A 20,351-nucleotide genomic window follows, 5' to 3' on the forward strand; every position below is an offset into this window, starting at 1 on the left:
ACCTGAAATAAATAGTAACAGTATGACCAGAAAACAATGAAATAAGAAATAAACATAAAATAGCGAAATCTTAAAGGGCCAGTAGTTGATCCTTTGAAAAAATTAACAAAATTGAAAAATCCCTAGCAAGAAAAATCAGGAATAAAAGACAGAAAAAACAAATTGCTAATATTAGGAATTCAGAGGGAACACGGCTACATCCTATATCCTATCTGAAAAGGTAATAAGGTAATACTATGAACAAAGTTCATGTATATATTCTACAAATCAGGTGAAATGAACAAATTCCTGTAAAACTCAAGAAAACTGAAACAAGATGAAATTAAAGCTCTAAATAGAATTAGTCCTCAGAAACATCCCCACCCACAGTGGCTGAGGGCAGGGTGGTGGGGAGAAGGGGAAGTGCTACTCCAGCTCTAGGTTTCCTTGGTAAACTCCACAAAATACAAACTTTAAACCAAAGCTAATAATCTTTCACAAAATAGAAGAGGAGGGAAGTACTTCCAAATGCATTTTATGAGGCCAAGATAGTTCTCATACAACACCTGAAAAAGACATTACAGGAAAAACAACTTAGAAACCAATATTCTTCATAAATATTGATCTAAAACTCCTTAATAAAATACTGGCAAATTGAATCCAGCAACATATTAAAAGTAAGTATACTATTATTTATTGTAATTAAAATATCATGACCAAGGAGAATTTATCTCAGGAATGCAAGTTTGGTCTAAGATCAGAAAATAAATCAATGTATTATAAATTACCACATTAATAGAATAAATGAGAAAACCACATGATCATTCAATAAATGAAAAAAAGAAGCATTTGAAGAAGTTCAACACCCATTCGAGATAAAAGCTCCTCAGCAAACAAAGAAACAGAAAGGAATTTCCTCAACCTGATAGAGGGCATCAATAAAAACCTACAGCTATCATCTTGCTTCTTTTTTCTTTTTTGAATTTCATTTTATTTATTTTTTTATACAGCAGTTCTTATTACTCATCCATTTTATACACATAAGTGTATACATGTCAATCCCAATCTCCCAATTCATCCCACCACCATCCCCACCCCCCGTCGCATTCCCCCCTTGCTGTCCATACGCTTGTTCTCTACATCTGTCTCCCACTTTCTGCTCTGCAAGCCGGTTCATCTATACCATTTTTTTAGGTTCCACATATGTGCGTTAATATACGATATTTGTTTTTCTCTTTCTGACTTACTTCACTCTGTATGACAGTCTCTAGATCCATCCACGTCGCTACAAATGACCCAATTTCGTTCCTTTTTATGGCTGAGTAACATTCCATTGTATATATGTACCACATCTTCTTTATCCATTCGTCTGTCGATGGGCATTTAGGTTGCTCCCATGACCTGCCTATTGTAAACAGTGCTGCAATGAACACTGGGATGCATGTGTCTTTTTGAATTATGGTTTTCTCTGGGTATATGTCCAGTACTGGGAATGCTAAGCTCATATGGTAATTCTATTTTTAGTTTTTTAAGGAACCTCCATACTGTTCTCCATAGTGGCTGTATCAATTTACATTCCCACCAACAGTGCAAAAGGGTTCGCTTTTCTCCACACCCTCTCCAGCATTTGTTGCTTGTAAATTTTCTAATTATGCCCATTCTAACTGGTGTGAGGTGATACCTCATTGCAGTTTTGATTTGCATTTCTCTTAACAGTAAGTGATGTTGAGCAGCTTTTCATGTGCTTCTTAGTCATCTGTATGTCCTCTTTGGAAAATGTCTATTTAGGTCTTCTGCCCATTTTTGGATTGGGTTGTTTGCTTTTTTGATACTCAGCTGCATGAGCTGTTTATATATTTTAGAGACTAATCCTTTGTCCACTGATTCGTTTGCAAATATTTTCTCCCATTTTGAGGGTTGTCTTTTCGTCTTCTTAATGCTTTCCTTCGCTGTGCAAAAGGTTTTAAGTTCCATTAGGTTCCATTTGTTTATTTTTGTTTTTATTTCCATTACTCTAGGAGGTGGATCAAAAAAGATCTTGCTATGATTTATGTCAAAGAGTGTTCTTCCTATGTTTTCCTCTAAGAGTTTTACACTGTCTGGTCTTCCATTTAGGTCTCTAATCCATTTTGAGTTTATTTCTCTGTATGGTGTTAGGGATTGTTCTATTTCATTCTTTTACATGTGGCTGCCCAGTTTTCCCAGCACCACTTACTGAAGAGACTGTCTTTTATCCATTGTATATCCTTCACTCCTTTGTCATAGATTAGTTGACCATAGGTGCGTGGGTTTATCTCTGGGATTTCTATCCTGTTCAATTGATCTATATTTCTGTTTTTGTGCCAGCACCATATTGTCTTGATTACTGTAGCTTTGTAGTATAGTCTGAAGTCCGGGAGTCTAATTCCTCCAGCTCCGGTTTTTTCCCTCAAGACTGCTTTGCCTATTTGGGGTCTTTTGTGTCTCCATACGAATTTTAAGATTTTTTGTTCTAGTTCAGTAAAAAATAGCATTGGTAATTTGATAGGGATTGCATTGAATCTGTAGATTGCTTTGGTTAGTATAGTCATTTTCACAATATTGATTCTTCCAATGCAAGAACATGGTATATCTCTCCATCTATTGGAATCATCTTTAATTTCTCTCAACAGTGTCTTATAGTTTTCTGCATACAGATCTTTTGCTCCTTAGGTAGGTTTATTCCAAGGTATTTTATTCTTTTTGTTGCAACGGTAAATGGGAGTGTTTCCTTAATTTCTCTTTCAGAGTTTTCATCATTAGTGTATAGGAATGCAAGAGATTTCTGTGCATTAAGTTTGTATCCTGCTACTTCACCAAATTCATTGATTAGCTCTAGTAGTTTTCTGGTAGCATCTTTAGGATTCTCTATGTATAGAATCATGTCATCTGCAAACAGTGACAGTTTTACTTCTTCTTTTCCAATTTGTATTCCTTTTATTTCTTTTTCTTCTCTGATTGCCGTGGCTAGGACTTCCAAAACTATGTTGAATAATAGTGGTGAAAGTGGACATCCTTGTCCTTTTCCTAATCTTAGAGGAAATGCTTTCAGTTTTTCCCCATTGACAATGATGTTTGCTGTGGGTTTGTCTCTATGGACTTTATTATGCTGAGGTAGGTTCCATCTCTGCCCATTTTCTGGAGTTTTTATCATAAATGGGTGTTGAATTTTGTCAAAAGCTTTTTCTGCATCTATTGAGATGATCATATGGTTTTATTCTTCAATTTGTTAATATGGTGTATCACATTGATTGATTTGCATATATTGAAGAATCCGTGCATCCCTGGGATAAATCCCACTGATCATGATGTATGATCCTTTTAATGTAATGTTGGATTCTGTTTGCTAGTATTTTGTTGAAGATTTTTGCATCTATATTCATCAGTGATATTGGTCTGTAATTTTCTTTTTTTCTGGTATCTTTGTCTGGTTTTGGTATCAGGGTGATGGTGGCCTCATAGAATGAGTTTGGGAGTGTTCTTTCCTCTGCAATTTTTTGGAAGAGTTTGAGAAGGATAGGTGTTAACTCTTCTCTAAATGTTTGACAGAATTCACCTGTGAAGCCATCTGGTTCTGGACTTTTCTCTGTTGGAAGATTTTTAATCACACTTTCCATTTCATTATTTGTGATTGGTCTGTTCATATTTTCTATTTCTTCCTGGTTCAGTCTTGGAAGGTTATACCTTTCTAAGAATTTGTCCATTTCTTCCAGGTTGTCCATTTTATTGGCATGGAGTTGCTTGTCATAGTCTCTTAGGATGCTTTGTATTTCTGCGGTGTCCATTGTAACTTCTCCTTTTTCATTTCTAATTTTATTTATTTGAGTCCTCTCCCTCTTTTACTTGATGAGTCTGTCTAATGGTTTATCAATTTTGTTTATTCTTCTAAAAGAACCAGCTTTTAGTTTTATTGATCTTTGCTATTATTTTCTTTGTTTCTATTTCATTTATTTCTGCTCTGATCTTTATGATTTCTTTCCTTCTGCTAACTTTCAGTTTTGTTTGGTCTTCTTTCTCTAGTTCCTTTAGGTGTAAGGTTAGATTGTTTATTTGAGATTTTTCTTCTTTCTTGAGGTAGGCTTATATATCGATAAATTACCCTCTTAGAACTGCTTTTGCTGAATCCCATAGGTTTTGGATCATCGTGTTTTCATTGTCATTTGTCTCTAGGTATTTTTTTATTTCCCTTTTGATTTCTTCAGTGATCACTTGGTTATTTAGTAAAGTATTGTTTAGCCTCCATGTGTTTGTGTTTTTTTCCTTGTAATTGAATTCTAATTCTTAGCATTGTGGTCAGAAAAGATGCTTGATATGATTTCAGTTTTCTTTAATTTACCGAGGCTTGATTTGTGACCCAAGATGTGATCTCTTCTGGAGAAGGTTCCGTACGCACTTGAGAAGAAAGTGTAATCTGTTTTTGGATGGAATGTCCTATAAATATCAATTAAATCTGTCTGGTCTATTGCATCATTTAACGCTTCTGTTTCCTTATTAATTTTCTGTTTGGATGATCCGTCCATTGGTATAAGTGAGGTGTTAAACTCCCCCAATATTATTGTGTTACTGTCAATTTCCTCTTTTATATCTGTTAGCAGTTGCCTTATGTATTGAGGTGCTCCTCTGTTGGGTGCATATATATTTATAATTGTTTATCTTCTTCCTGGATTGATCCCTTGATCATTATGTAGTGTCCTTGTCTCTTGTAACATACTTTATTTTAAAGTCTATTTTATCTGATATGAGTATTGCTACTCCAGGTATCTTTTGATTTCCATTTGCATGGAATATCTTTTTCTGTCCCCTCACTTTCAGTCTGTATGTGTCCTTAGGTCTGAAGTAGGTCTCTTGTAGACACCATATATATGGGTCTTTTTTTGTATCCATTCAGCAAACCTGTGTCTTTTGGTTGGAACATTTAATCCATTCATGTTTAAGGTAATTATTGATATGTATGTTCCTATTACCATTTTCTTAATTGTTTTGGGTTTGTTTTTGTAGGCCCTTCTCTTGTGTTTCCCACTTAGAGAAGTTCCTTTAGCATTTGTTATACAGCTGGTTTGGTGGTGCTGAATTCTCTTAGCTTTTGCTTGTCTGTAAAGCTTTCGATTTCTCCATTGTATCTGAATGAGATAATCTTGGTTGTAGGTTATAGGTTGGTTGTAGAATAATCTTGGTTGTAAGTTCTTCCCTTTCATCACTTTAAGTATATCATGTCACTCCCTTCTGGCTTGTAGAGTTTCTGCTGAGAAATCAGCTGTTAATCTTATGGGAGTTCCCTTGTGTTGTCATTTTTCCCCTGCTGCTTTCAATAATTTTTCTTTGTCTTTAATTTTTTCCAATTTGCTTACTATGTGTCTCGGCATGTTTCTACTTGGGTTTGTCCTGTATGGGACTCTCTGCACTTCCTGGACTTGGGTGGCTATTTCCTTTCCCATGTTAGAGAACTTTCGACTATAATCTCTTCAAATATTTTCTCAGGTCCTTTCTCTCTCTCTTCTCCTTCTGGGACCCCTATATTGTGAATGTTATTGCCTTTAATATTATCCCAGAGGTCTCTTAGGCTGTCTTCATTTATTTTCATTCTTTTTTCTTTATTCTGTTCTGCAGCAGTGAATTCCACCATTCTGACTTGCAGGTCACTTATCCGTTCTTTTGCCTCAGTTATTCTGCTATTGATTCCTTCTACTTACTTCTCAATTCAGTTACTGTATTGTTCATCTCTGTTTGTTTGTTCTTTAATTCTTCTAGATATTTGTTAAACATTTCTTGCATCTTCTCGATCTTTGCCTCCATTCTTTTCCGAGGTCCTGGATCATCTTCACTATCATTATTCTGAATTCTTTTTCTGGAAGGTCGCCTATCTCCACTTCATTTGGTTTTCTGGGATTTTTATCTTGTTCCTTCATCTGGTACATAGCCCTTTGCCTTTTCATCTTGTTTATCTTTCTGTGAATGCGGTTTTTGTTCCACAGGCTGCAGGACTCTAGTTCTTCTTGCTTCTGCTGTCTGCTCCTGTGGATTAGGCTATCTAAGCGGCTTCTGCAAGTTTCCTGACGGGAGGGACTGGTGGCGGGTAGATCTGGCTGTTGCTCAGGTGGGCAGAGCTCAGTAAAACTTTAATCCACTTGTCTGCTGATGGGTAGGGCTGGGTCCCCTCCCTGTTGGTTGTTTGGCCTGAGGCGACCCCAACCCAGAGCCTACCCAGGCTCTTTGGTGGGGCTAATGGCAGACTCTGGGAGGGCTCACGCCAAGGAGTACTTCCCAGAACTTCTCTGCCAGTGTCCTTGTCCTTATGGTGAGACAGCGCCAGCTCCCGCCTCTGCAGGAGACCCTCCAACACTAGCAGGTAGCCCTGGTTCAGTCTCTATGGGGTCACTGCTCCTTCCTCTGGGTCCTGGTGCCCACACTACTTTGTGTGTGCCCTCCAAAAGTGCAGTCTGTTTCCCCCAGTCCTGTCAAAGTCCTGCAATCAAATCCCACCAGCCTTCAAAGTCTGATTCTCTAGGAATTCCTCCTCCTGTTGCCGGACCCCCAGGTTCGGAAGCCTGACGTGGGGCTCAGAACCTTCATTCCAGTTCTTGTACTTCTGTGGTATAAGTGTTCTCCAGTTTGTGAGTCACCCACCAGCAGTTATGGGATTTGATTTTATTGTGATTACACCCCTCCTACCATCTCATTGTGTCTTCGGATGTGGGGTATCTTTTTGGGTGAGTTCCAGTGTTTTCCTGTTTATGATTGTTCAGCAGTTAGTTGTGATTCCAGTGTTCTCACAAGAGGAAGTGAGAGCACATCCTTCTACTCTGCCAATTTGAACCAATCGCTATCATCTTTCTTAATGAAGAAATATTTAATGTTAATGTCACTAGATGTGACATTTCCCTTTTATTGTACAGCTTGGTAAAGAGAATAAATATCATCAAATAAGAAAAAAATATCTGGATGAAGACTAGCATGTCTGCTTTCATCTTTTCTATTCAACACTGTGCTGACAGTTCAATAAGAAAACAAGAAAACGAAATGAAAAGAATAGATTGGAAAGAAAGAAATGAAGCTGTTTTACTTGAAGACAATATAATCATGTGCATACAAGGTACCAAGACTACTTGAAAACAAATTTGGAAAAATTATGAATACAAGGTTAATATATAAAAATCAATAGTATATGTACTATGTGCTAACTGTAAACAATTTGAAATTAAACACCCCAAAAAAATTCCATTTACAATATCATCAAAGAACACTTAAGATAAATCTAACAAACGAATTACAAGACCTATACACTGAAAACTATATAATATTACTCCAAGAAATTAAAGAAAATCTAAATAAATGTAGAAACATACCATGCTCAGGGTTAGAAGACTCAATGTTGTCAGGATCTCGATTCACCCAAAACTGATCTATACTGATAGTTCGATACTATCCTAATGAAAATAACAACATGCTTTTCTACACCAATTGGTAAGTTGAATATAAAATTTATACAGAAATGTAAAAGAACCTAGAATAGTCAAAACAATCTTAAGAAAAAACAAAGTTGGAGGACTCTCACTTTCTGATATTAAGCCTTCTATACAGCTTCAATCATCAAGAGAGTATGGTTCTACTCTAAGGATTAAACTATTCATGGAACACAACACAGTGTCCAGAGATAGACCCATACACATATGCTTAATTGATTTTTGTCTAATGTATGAAGTCAATTCAATAGGGAAAGGGAAGTCTTTTAAACAAAGTGCTAGAACAATTAGATAAACTATTATAATGTGTGTTTTCCAACACCGCCAAGCAATTAAGTCAATTCTGACACTATCTACCTGGAGATAGCATCAGATCCCATACATTAAGGGCTTAGTCCCACAAGACTTCACCCAATTCAGATGCCAATCACAAGTCCAGGCTATTACACGTGCTTCTGGGCTGACTGGCTATAAATGGGAGGTTCGCATGACCCTCTCCTCAGGTTCAATTGAAAGCATACCTCATTGTATCACACTTCACAGATATTGCATCTTTTACAAATTGAAGGTTTGTGGCAACCCTGCATCAAGCAAGTCTATCAGGACCATTTTTCCAAGTGAGCATTTACTCACTGTGTCTCTGTGTCACATTTTGGTAATCCTTGCAATATTTCAAACTTTTTCATTATTATCATATTTGTTATTGTGATCTGTGATCACTGATCTTTCATGTTACTATTGCAAAAAGATTATGACTTGCTGAAGGCTCAGATGATGGTTAACACTTTTTAGCAAGAAAGTATATTTTAATTAAGGTATGTACTTTTTTTCTTTTTAGACATAATGCTATTGCACACTTTATAGACTACAGTATAATGGAAACGTAACTCTCATGTGCACTGGGAAACAAAAAAGTTTATGCAACTGCTTTACTGTGATATTCCCTTCACTGCGGTGGTCTGGAACCAAACCCACAATATCTGAGGTTGCCTGTATTTTACTAGGGCAGCTCACAGAACTCAGAAAAATGTTTACTTACATTTACCAGTTTATTATAAAGGGTATTATAAAGGATACAGATGAACAGCCAGATGAAGAGGTAAATACAAGGTTCAGAAGGGCCCTGAGCACAGGAGCTTCTGTCGCCATGGAACTAGAGTACACAACCCACCCAGCATGTGGACGTGTTTTACAACCCAGAAGCTCATCGAATCTTGTTGTTCAAGAATTTTCATAGAGTTTAATCTGCAGCCCACCCCCCTTCCCGTTCCCAGAGGTCAGTAGGAGAGGCTGAAAGTTCTAACCCTCTAAATACTTGGCCTTGCTGGTGACCAGTCCCATCCTGAGGCTATCTAGGGGTCCTACCCCAAGTCACCTCACTAGCGTGAACTAGCAGGTGTGCTCAAAACGAGGCTCCTTACGAATGACAAAGGACAATCCTATCACTCAGGAAATTCCAAGGGTTTTAGGAGCTTTGTGTCAGGACCCAAGGACAAAGAATAAATATATTTCCTATTATGACACAACTATGAAAAAATATAAACCTTGATCATTATCTCACTTCATACAAAAAAATTAATTCCAGATATACAAGCCAGACCTATAAATCTTAAAGGTAAAAATATACACAAGAATCTCAACCTTGGGGTAGACAGGCAAAGATTTCTTAGAGAGGGCAGAAAAAGTACTAAGCATTAAGAAAAAAAAAAATTGGAGGGGGGGAATAGATTGGGTTTCATGAAAATTTAAAACTTCAGCTCATCACAAGGCAAGCCACAGACTGGGAGAAATATTCCCAATACATGTACCTGACAATGGACTCATAACCAGAATATATTAAAACTCTTGCAACTCAATTACAAGAAGAAAAGTGAGCCAAAAAAAAAAAAAAAGAGTGAAAGACTTGAACATACACTTCATGAAAGAAGATACAGCAATATCTAACATGCACATGAAAAGGGGCTTAAAATCATTGACCATAAGGGAAGCACAAATTAAAACCATCAAAAGATACCATTTTATACCCACCAGTGAACAGAATGACCACACCAAACATTGACAAAGATGTGAAACAACTGGAACTCTTATGAACACTTGTACAAGTATTTATAGCAGCATTATTCATAATGGCCAAAAACTGGAGACTACCTAAATGTCTATCAACAGAAGAACAGCTAAAACAATATTAGGTTATATTCATGCAAAGGAATACTACTCAGCAATAAAAAGGACTCAGCTACTGATACATGCAACAAGGATGACTTCAAAAGCATTAGACTAAGAAAGAGAAACCAGATACAAAAGGCTCTATACTATAAGGTTCCCTTTATATGAAGTATAAGAACATGTAAAACTCATTTATGTAAAACTCATTTATGGTGACAGAAATCACAACAATCATGGCCTATGGGTGTGGGACTGACTACAAGAGAGTCCAAGGAAACTTTCTAGGGGCATGGAAATGTCCTCTATCTTGATTGGGGTATGGTTACACAGTCATATATGTTTATCAAAAATCACTGAACTCCACATATAAGATCTGTGAATCCTATTATATGTATAAGTTTAACTCAATAAATTAAAAGAAAGAGGGAAAAAAACTTTAAAAAAGATTCCAGTTCCAGATGGCAGACCTACCACAAGTATTTATCATCTCCCCACAAGATAGTAACTGGGAAGGGACAGGGGAAGAGCTTCTGGAACATTGGTATTCTATTTATCTTGTCCTGAATGATGAGTATAAGGTGTTTTCACTTTGGGATAATCCATCTATCTGGACACTTATGATCTGTACCTTCTTCTACATATACGTTATATTCAATTTTTTTAATCAGCCAATGAACCAGGTACCCTCCACAATCCACTGCTATATAGAGCATCTATCCAGCTACTATATTTTCACAAAGGATGTTAAATTTACCAAATGCTGGTCTGCTTTCTAAAGCAAAACAAAACACTCCTTAATTAATAGCTCAGATGATTAGCACTGATCACGGTATGATCCAAAAATATCAGCTTTCAGCTCCTATTAAAATGTGCAGATGACAGAAGCAACTTTACAAAAGACTGTATGGCAAACATGCAGGCCAATATCCTAATATCCTAGAGGATACTCTAGGTATCCTCTAAGTATCCCAATAAAATAAGTAATGGATTCATTTTCTCGCCCCTGATATTCATTCTGATATTTTGTAGTATGTTTGCTAAAAATGTATCTTCAGCACTTGTCAGAATAAACTGTAACTTTTATATGATTTATGCGCCAGCAAGTCAAATCGCCACATCTCCAATAGGTCCTCTGCCAAATAACCAAATTCCCTAAATATATATATATTTTTTTGTTTGTTTGTTTGTTTGTTTTGCAGTACGCGGGCCTCTCACTGTTATGGCCTCTCCCGTTGTGGAGTACAGGCTCTGGACGCGCAGGCTGAGCAGCCATGGCTCACGGGCCCAGCCGCTCCGCGGCATGTGGGATCTTCCCGGACCAGGGCACGAACCCGTGTCCCCTGCATTGGCAGGCGGACTCTCAACCACTGTGCCACCAGGGAAGCCCTCTAAATATTTTTTAAGCTGAGCATTTAATAAATGTTAAAAGAATAATGAATTAAATCAGATGATTGAAGTGCTGAGAGCCTGGCTAAACTCAGAAATCAAAAATGTATGATGCCAGCAATTAACACAAGTATTCTACATTCTCCAACAGTATTCAGCAGTAGATACAAAAGGCTGGGTTATGGTGGGACACTGAGAATACAGAATTGGCATCCTGCCTCCTCTCCCCTTCCCCAACACCCCACCAAATAAAAAAATAATATATTTCTGGTTCCTTCAGACTTTTGATCTTCTCACCTCTGGTCTCAAAAAGTTTTCTTTGTTTATAAAAGCAGGTACTAAATCTAAGTGTGACCTTCAGGTGCAGTCTTTCTGCAGCCTAATTATTCAAACTGTCAAGTTTAATCTCATTCTGTGGGAAACTCCCTTTGCCCCTCTCCTGAGGGCAGTTACACACTTGCTCTCTCTCTTCCAGGCTCAGGGGCTCATTTGCAGATGCTTTTGTCACCTGTTGGAATCTGAGATTTAAAAGGATCCCTGAGATTTAAAAAGGACAGAAAAGAGAGAACTTGCTCACCCCTTGCTGGGCACAGGCTATGGGGATTCTACATCTCTGAGCTAGGAACACCAACCCTTGGCCTGGACTTCTGTGTCTCTTCTCACTGACTTGGATCTCTAAGTGTCTGATCACTGTGGAAAGCGGAAGTACTTCCATCTTCTTGTGGCCATCCATAAAGACTTAGGAGGAATTCTGAATCATTTCCTGTTGAGAATTCTAACACTAACATAGGAGGCGGGAAATATTGTCAATGAGAAAATGTTGCCTGCCGTATCAGTAAACAAGGATGTTGCAGCCATCAAGCCATCACATTACCGCCTCCCTGAGAGTTAGCCCTGAGGGAACTCAGGATGGAAACAGAATGCCCCCCATCTAGCAGTCAGCTGCTGCAGCCACCCCTGATGGTGCACCCTGAGGAAACTCAGAATGAGAAAGCACAGGATACTGGCCCCAGATAACTGAGGGCCCCAGATATCAAAGGAATGATTTCAATGAGCCCAAACTCTTATATCCTCCCATACATAGAGAAGCGCTAAATTCCTTAACTTGAGATATGTGATTTTCTTAAATTGACAGTAATCTTTTGATGTTCTGACTACCTGTCTTTGCTGCAAAAACTCTTATATATCCTGGCCCCTCCCTTACCTCTTCGAAGCAGTCCCTTAGAGTTACCTGAGAGACTGCATCCTGGGATGAAGTCCTCAGTTTTGTCCGCCAAATAAAACATAATTCTCAACTTACAGGTTGCACAATTTTTTCAGTTGACAATATTAAAATCAAAATTCTCCTTCTGGTGTTTCCAGATTTCCATTGACTCTAACTTTAATTATAAACTGAATAAATATTGTTTTAGAATTTCCTTAAAGAAAAAAAAAATCCTGGCTTAATCCACAGAAATAAAGGTCAAGATCACAAAGGAACTGGAATGGATGGGGTCAGGAGTATAACTGAAATAATCAACTATGGGATCTGAGTGTGAAAGAGGAAGAAATGCAGCCAAGAGACTTAAATGTGCTGAGAAGATAGGAGGATTCTGGGACCAAAGAGCAAAGAGCACATTTATCAGAACTCAAGCAGCAGAAAAAAGACAAGATGTTACAATGAAAAAAGAAGAGTTTCAGAGTTCAAGACATATTATATCTACTTACTTTCACAACTGGAAATGAATATAGGAATATGTATGATTAGAACTGCCAGCCTATGGCATGGTGCCTGACCCAAAGTAAAACATGAATAAATAAGGCGTAATTGTTATAAGTCAGTGGAGAAAATCCAAAGTACTTATAATATTTACCTAGAACATAACTGACTATAAATTCACAGTTACTAAGAAAAAATAAAATTTATTCCTATAAATAACATAGAGCTCATCTGATATTTTTAGATTATCCAATCAACTGTTCTTTTCCTTAAGGTCAAATTCAAGTTGATTGGACAGATATTATATAAATAAATATGTAGCCATATGTACTCAGAGTAAAATAAAATTTCATTTTGTTCTGAAGCAATTTTAATCATAAGCACTGTGGTTTATAGAATTTTTTCTACATCTAAGGAATTTCTACATTGCCGTTATAACTCAATATTGGCCACTACGAAATTAACCATAAATCTAAAGAACGCAAATTACTTATAAAATAAATTTCCTTGCCTTGATGTAGACTCAACAGAGTCTGAACAGAGAAACAGAATAATATAAAATAAGACATTAGATTTTAGTACTAATAAGCAACGGGAAAGATTCAATCATGTGACAGTGAAAGTTGGTCTTGGCGCCACACACCTCATTATAAATTCAGTATATTGACTGGGTTCTTTTGCAAAACATCTCAAACCTGACTGCAAATTTTAACGACTCTCCAATCAGAAAATATTAACCACAGTGTGCCGATAATAAAATGATGCTTAATGCAATTTTCTTACCTGCCTCAACAGTTTCTCAATGGCTGACATTACCATAAGGCCTCTCCAAACAATGGGTGCAGTCTCTTCAATCAGGAAGCCCATGGACATACTGCAATGGGAAACCAAAAATACAACTAATTTATATAAGTTAATATTATTCTGAAAAGTAACATAAAGTAAAAAAGATATGCTTACCAAGCAATACCATAATTCAAAAGAGGCCGCATTAAGTTACCTGAAATAAGAAAAAAAAATCTTCTAGAAGAGTAAGTCATTATACATAAACATATTGCGTTTTCTTATCAAAGAGTGTCAAATTAAAAATATAAATAAGCGACTCATATTGCTAGTCTTTCACTTCCAACTAATTCACCTCAATTTGCAACAGTTTAAACATTATACCAAGCATACAACTAATACACCCAATGGGTGCAACATCTAAAAATAGATGGGATATAGTTTTATTAAGAAACACTTCATCTACTATTTTCAAATGTTCTAAAAAATAATCTCAATAAGTAATTTTGTCCACCAGGTTTATTCATATATATCGATAAATAAATTATATACATATGCTTATCTAGTATGTGTATACATGTATATTTGCAAACACACAGTTATTTCTTTTCTTTACTTGAAATTTTTGAAAAGTATAAGAATCCAAAGAAAGTAACAAACTCTATTTTGTATTTCAACATAATAAAAGCCAAATGTGAAAAACCCACAGCAAGCATCATACTCAATAGTAAAAGACTGAAAGTTTTTCCTCTAGGATCAGGAACAAGATAAGGATGCCCACTTTTGCCACTTTTATTCAACATAATACTGAAAGTTATAGCCAGAGCAATGAGGCAAGAAAAAGAAATAAACAGCATCCAAATTGGAAAGGAAGAAGTAAAGTTTTCTCTTTTCACAGATGTTATGATCTTATATATAAAACCCTGAAGGTTCCACAAAAAACTATTAGAGCTAATAAATAAATCTGGTAAAGTAGAGGATACAAAGTCAAAATACAAAAATCAGTTCATTTCTATATACTAACAATGAACAACCTGAAAAGGAAATTATGAAAATCCCATTTATAACAGCATCAAAAAGAATAAATACTTTGGAATTTACTTAATCAAGGACGTAAAAGACTTGCAAAATGCAAACTACAAAACATTGCTGAAAGAAATTAAAGAAGACATAAACAAGCGAAAACGTATGCCATGTTCATTAACTGGAAGACTTAATATTAAGATGTCAATACTACCCAAAGCCACCTACAGATTCAGTGCAATCCCTATCAAAATCCCTATCAAGGTAATATTTCCTGCATAAATAAAAAATCCATCCTAAAATTCATATGGTATCTCAAAGGATCCCAAATATGCAAATCAATCTTGAAAGAGAAGAACACAGCTTGAGGACTCATACTTCCTTATTTCAAAGCTTACTACAAAGCTACAGCAATCAAAACAATGTGGTACTGGCATAAAGGCAGACATATAGACCAATGAAACAGAATAGAGAGACCAGAAATAAACCCTCACATACACAGTCAAACGATTTTTTTCACAGAGAGGCCAAGATCATTCACTGGGGGAAAAGCTGGGAAAACTGTATATACACATGCAAAAGAATGAAGTTGGACCCTTACTTAACACCACAGACAAAAAATTAACTCAAAATGGATCAAAGGCCTAAATGTAACAGCTAAAACTATAAAGCTCTTAGAAGAAAACATAGGGCAAGAGCTTCATGTCATTGGATTTGGCAAGGATTTCTTGGATACACACCAAAGACATAGGCAACAAAAGCAACAATAGACAAACTGGAGTTCATGAAAGGTTTTAAACATTGTGCATCAGGAGATAATATCAACAGAGTGAAAAGGCAACCCAAAGAATGGGAGAAAATATTTGTAAATCATATATCTTATAGAGATTAATAGCCAGAATAGAATATAGAGAGAACTCTTAAAACTCAACAACAACAACAAAATTCAAAACTGGGCAAAGGAAGTGAATAGACATTTCTCCAAGGAAGATATACAAATGGCCAATAAGCACATGAAAAAATGTTCAACATCAATGATCATTAAGGAAATGTGAATCAAAATTACAATGAGAAGCCACCTCACACTATTAGGATGGCTGCCATAAAATAAAAAACCACAGGAAATAACAACAGTTGGCAAGAATAGAGACAAATGGCAACCCTTGTGCACTGTTCATGGGAATGTAAAATGGAAATGTTATGGAAAATAATATGAGTTCCTCAAAAAATTAAAAATAGAATTACCATACAATCCAGCAATTCCACTTCTTGGTGGAATTGAAAGCAGAGATGAAAAAAGGATTGAAGGGTATCAGTGTCTTGAAGAGATATTTGTACACTCACGTTCACAGCAGCATTACTCACTATACCTAAAATGTGGAAACAACCCAAGGGTCCTTTAATGAATGAATGGATAAGCTAAACGTGGTATAGATATGCAATGGAATATCATTCAGCCTTAAAAAGGAAGAAAATTCTGACATATGCTACAACATGGATGAACCACGAGAACACTGCTAAGTAAAATAAGTCAGACACAAAAAGAGAAATACTGTATGGTCCCCTTATATGAGATACTGAAAGTAGTCGAAATGATAGAGACAGAAAGTAGAATGGTGGTTGCCAGAGGGAGGGGAAAGTAGCAATGGAGAGCTATTGTTTAATGGATAGGGTGTTTTGGTTTTAAAAGATGAAAAGAAGTATGGAGGTAGATACATTTTATCATATGTTCTTTAGGTTCTTTCTCCTCTTTAAAGAGACTGAAATTTAAAATTATGATAAAGCATACAGGCATGGTTTATATAAGAAATCCATTACTGAACTCTATTCACTGGATTCCCTACACACACAAAAAGCTATGGCCCTTCATTAAAAGATTGGTGAATAAGTATGCATTTTTATGTTCCAAGCTAAAATAAAATGTTTAAGTATATACTTTTTAATGGTTTCCCTCTTTAACTTCTGACTAAACTAACAAGCTCAATCTCCCTCATAGATAATTTGATAGCAATATTCTTTTCCATGTAACTAACTTTGTCAATTCTTTCCAAAGCATCCAAGTTAAATTTACAGAGAAATAACTTTCCTCCATTGGGCTCTGCACAATTTTCTACTTTCCATTTTCTCCAATAACAAATGCATACCAATTAAAAAGTCAAGTAGTACTATAAAAATTATTAGCAAATGTCAATAATCCCCCAGCACTGTCACATTTCTTACTCCCCAGAGCCAACAACTATTAGTTGATTTCTTTAACTTCTTATGATGAATTAATCTTAGGCTTACAGAAAGTTGCAAGTATAGCCAGAGTCCTCATATACCCTTCACCTAGCTTTCCCTAATGTTAATATTTTATATAACCATAGTACAATTATCACAACCAGGAAATTAATGTTGATACAATTAGCTAATCTACCAAACCAAAAGGTTGACAATTTTTAGTTATCTCATGACATATTAAAGTATTTAGCTCTTTTTCACAAACACAGGCATACTTTTCATGCACCCATCTTCCCAATGCAATTATATCACCATTTTTATTAGACATCATGTAAATGTTACTAATAGGTGAGCAATATAGCACACAATACTATTTTTCCTTTCTCTCCCTGAATTGATAAGAAGATCTTTGCACAGCATGTATGTGTTTCCTTCATTTTCTATGTATTTATTAGCAAATTCTTCCTATTTTCCAGTTGTGCAAATATCAAATACATTAATCAAATGCACTAGGCATTTGAGTTCATCATCTTGAACAAGGCTCTGCTGTTCTGTCCCTTTATAATGTCTTTTGAATAACAGAAGTTTTTACTTTTTATGTAATCAAATTAATCAGTTTTTTCCTTTATGGTCTATCCTTATTGGGTCTTGTTTAAGAAAGCCTTTACTAATACAGTCATTGAGATCATATATTGTCTTCTAAACCTTCATAGTTTTGCATTTTACATCTAAGTCCTTAAACCATCTGAAATTAATTTGTGTGTGTAGTGTGAGGATCCACTACTTTATTTGCACGTGGATAATAAATTGTCCTACCATCAATAGTCTGCAATGCTAGCCTTGTCATAAATCAGGTTTCCATATATATATATATGTCTGTTTCTGGACTATCTATTTGATTCTACTAGTTTATCTGTCTATCCTTGAGCCAATACCAAACAGGAGGCATATACTGCAGTTTTATAATAAGTACCCGTATCTGGCAGCACAAGTCTCCTGTGTTTTCTCTCTCTTCAAGAGTGTCTTACCTATTCACAGGCCCTTTGCTCACCTTTATAATTTGTATATTCAACTTGGTCATCAATTTCGACAAGTGGACTTCTGACTGGATTTGCAAGACTATTAGAAGGAAATGAGATTTTTATAAAATTTAGTTTTCCTATCCATGAACATCATTTGTTTTCCAATTATTGACATTTTGAAAATCTTTCAATAAAATTTTAGAATTCTTTTCCTCTTGAAAACTGTACATTTTCTTTGTTAGGTTTTTTCCCAGGTACCCTGTATTTCTGAAGCTATTTGTATCTTTTTTTATGATCTATATGAAGTTTATTATAAAATTATCATAAACGTCAATCTATATTAAAATCTATAGTTGATATAAAATGTGATATCATCCAGTATACATTCACCAAGGATTTGGCGAAAAAATTATCAATGTTGATAAATAATAATAATAGCAACAATCAAGTCTGTGCTGATAGATTCTAAATACTTCTTCAACTTTTTATTTTTTATTTATTTATTTTTTTGCGGTACTCAGGCCTCTTACTGCTATGGCCTCTCCCGTTGTGGAGCACAGGCTCCGGATGCGCAGGCTCAGTGGCCATGGCTCACGGGCCCAGGCGCTCCGGGGCATGTGGGATCCTCCCGGACCGGGGCACGAACCCGTGTCCCCTGCATCGGCAGGCGGACTCTCAACCACTGTGCCACCAGGAAAGCCCTTCTTCCACTTTTTAAACCCAAGGATATTCTTCAAAGTTTACACCATATTACTCTTGCCCCATATTGGTATACACCAAAATTCCAATTCATGAGAGTATTCATTCACACACTCATTAGACAAAAATTTACTTTATAACCCCTAGTTGCTAGACACTGGGATAGGTCCTGGTAAAACATCAGTGAACATCAGAGATATGGTCTAATGGAGCTTAAACTCCAGCAGACAGGAGACAGTGTTCTTAAAAAGGCTTATTCTGTCTGCAGAGCCTATGTATGAAAAATTTTTAACACCTTTATTGGAGTATAATTGCTTTACATTGTTGTGTTAGTCTCTGCTGTATAACAAAGGGAATCACCTATACATATACATATATCCCCATATCCAATCCCTCGTGCGTCTCCCTCCCACACTCCCTATCCTACCTCTCTAGGTGGTCAGAAAGCCCTGAGCTGATCTCCCTGTGCTATGCAGATCCTTCCCACTAGCTATCTACTTTACATTTGGTAGTATAGGTATATCAATGATACTCTCTCACTTCGTCCTAGCTTACCATTCCCCAACCCCATGTCCTCAAGTCCATACTCTACATCTGTGTCTTTATTACTGTCCTGCCCCTGGGTTCATCAGAACCATGGTGTTTTTTTTTTTTTAGATTCCATATATATGTGTTGGCATACGGTATTTGTTGTTCTGACTTGCTTCACTCTGTACAACAAACTCTAGGTCCATCCACCTAACTACAAATAACAATTTCGTTTCCTTTTATGGCTGAGTAATATTCCATTGTGCATATGTGCCACATCTTCTTTATCCATTCATTTGTCAATGGACACTTAGGTTGCCTCCATGTCCTGGCTATTGTAAATTGTGCTGCAATGAACATTGTGGTACATGACTCTTTTTGAATTCTGGTCTTCTCAGGGTATATGCCCAGTACTGGGATTGCTGGGTCATTGGGTAGTTCTATTTTTAGTTTTTTAAGGCACCTCCATACTGTTCTCAATAATGGCTATATCAACTTAAATTCCACCAACAGTGCAAGAGGGTTCCCTTTTCTCCACACCCTCTCCAGCATTTATTGTTTGTATATTTTTGATGATAGCCATTCTGACTGGTGTGAGATAATACCTCATTGTTGTTTTGGTTTGCGTTTCTCTAATGATTAGTGATGTTGAGCATCCTTTCATGTGTTTGTTGGTAATGTGTATATCTTCTTTGGAGAAATGTCTATTTAGGTCTTCTGCCCATTATTTGATTGGGTTGTTTGTTTTTTTCATATTCAGATGCACAACCTGCTTGAATATTTTGGAGATTAATCCTTTGTCAGTTGCTTAGTTTGCAAATATTTTCTCCCATTCTGAGGACTGTCTTTTTATCTTGTTTGTGGTCTTCTTTGCTGTGCAAAAGCTTTAAAGTTTCATTAGGTCCTATTTGTTTATTTCTGATTTTATTTCCATTTCTCTAGGAGATGGGTCAAAAAGGATCTTGCTGTGATGTATGTCATAGAGTGTTCTGCCAATGTTTTCCTCTAAGACTTGTATAGTATATGGCCTTACATTTAGGCCTTTAATCCATTTTGAGTTTATTTTTGTGTATGGTGTTAGGGAGTGTTCTAATTTCATTCTTTTACATGTAGCTGTCCAGTTTTCCTGGGACCACTTATAGACAAGGCTGTCTTTACTCCATTGTATATTCTTGCCTCCTTTATCAAAGATAAGGTAACCATAGATGTGTGGGTTTATCTCTGGGCTTTCTATCCTCTTCCATTGATCTATATTTCTGTTTCGGGGCCAGTACCATACGGTCTTGATTACTGTAACTTTATAGTATAGTCTGAAGTCCAGGAGCCTGATTCCTCCAGCTCTGTTTTTCGTTCTCAAGATTGCTTTGG

The 20,351-nt window shown here is 36.4% G+C and overlaps 1 protein-coding gene across 16 annotated transcripts in view; it reads right to left on the reverse strand.

Moving 5' to 3' along the window:
- The window catches only part of NUBPL (NUBP iron-sulfur cluster assembly factor, mitochondrial), a 277,378-nt gene that overhangs the window by 135,253 nt on the left and 121,774 nt on the right, over positions 1 to 20,351 (reverse strand). For 11 of the 16 annotated variants that reach the window (XR_013825372.1, XR_013825373.1, XR_013825374.1 and 8 more), the window contains 2 exons: positions 13,669 to 13,708; positions 13,492 to 13,582 (listed from right to left, as the gene is read on the reverse strand). Coding sequence is in view for 12 of the 16 variants with exons in the window: in XM_079908479.1 (XP_079764605.1) it covers positions 13,492 to 13,582; positions 13,669 to 13,708 (131 nt within the window). In the remaining 4 variants the exon portion in view is untranslated. Of the gene's footprint in view, positions 1 to 13,491; positions 13,583 to 13,668; positions 13,709 to 17,785; positions 18,197 to 20,351 lie in introns of those variants that run through there. The other 5 variants (XM_079908475.1, XM_079908477.1, XM_079908478.1 and 2 more) reach the window with 3 other exon arrangements.

The sequence above is a fragment of the Stenella coeruleoalba genome (assembly GCF_951394435.1).
Source record: "Stenella coeruleoalba genome assembly, chromosome: 2".
Lineage (NCBI taxonomy): Eukaryota > Metazoa > Chordata > Mammalia > Artiodactyla > Delphinidae > Stenella > Stenella coeruleoalba.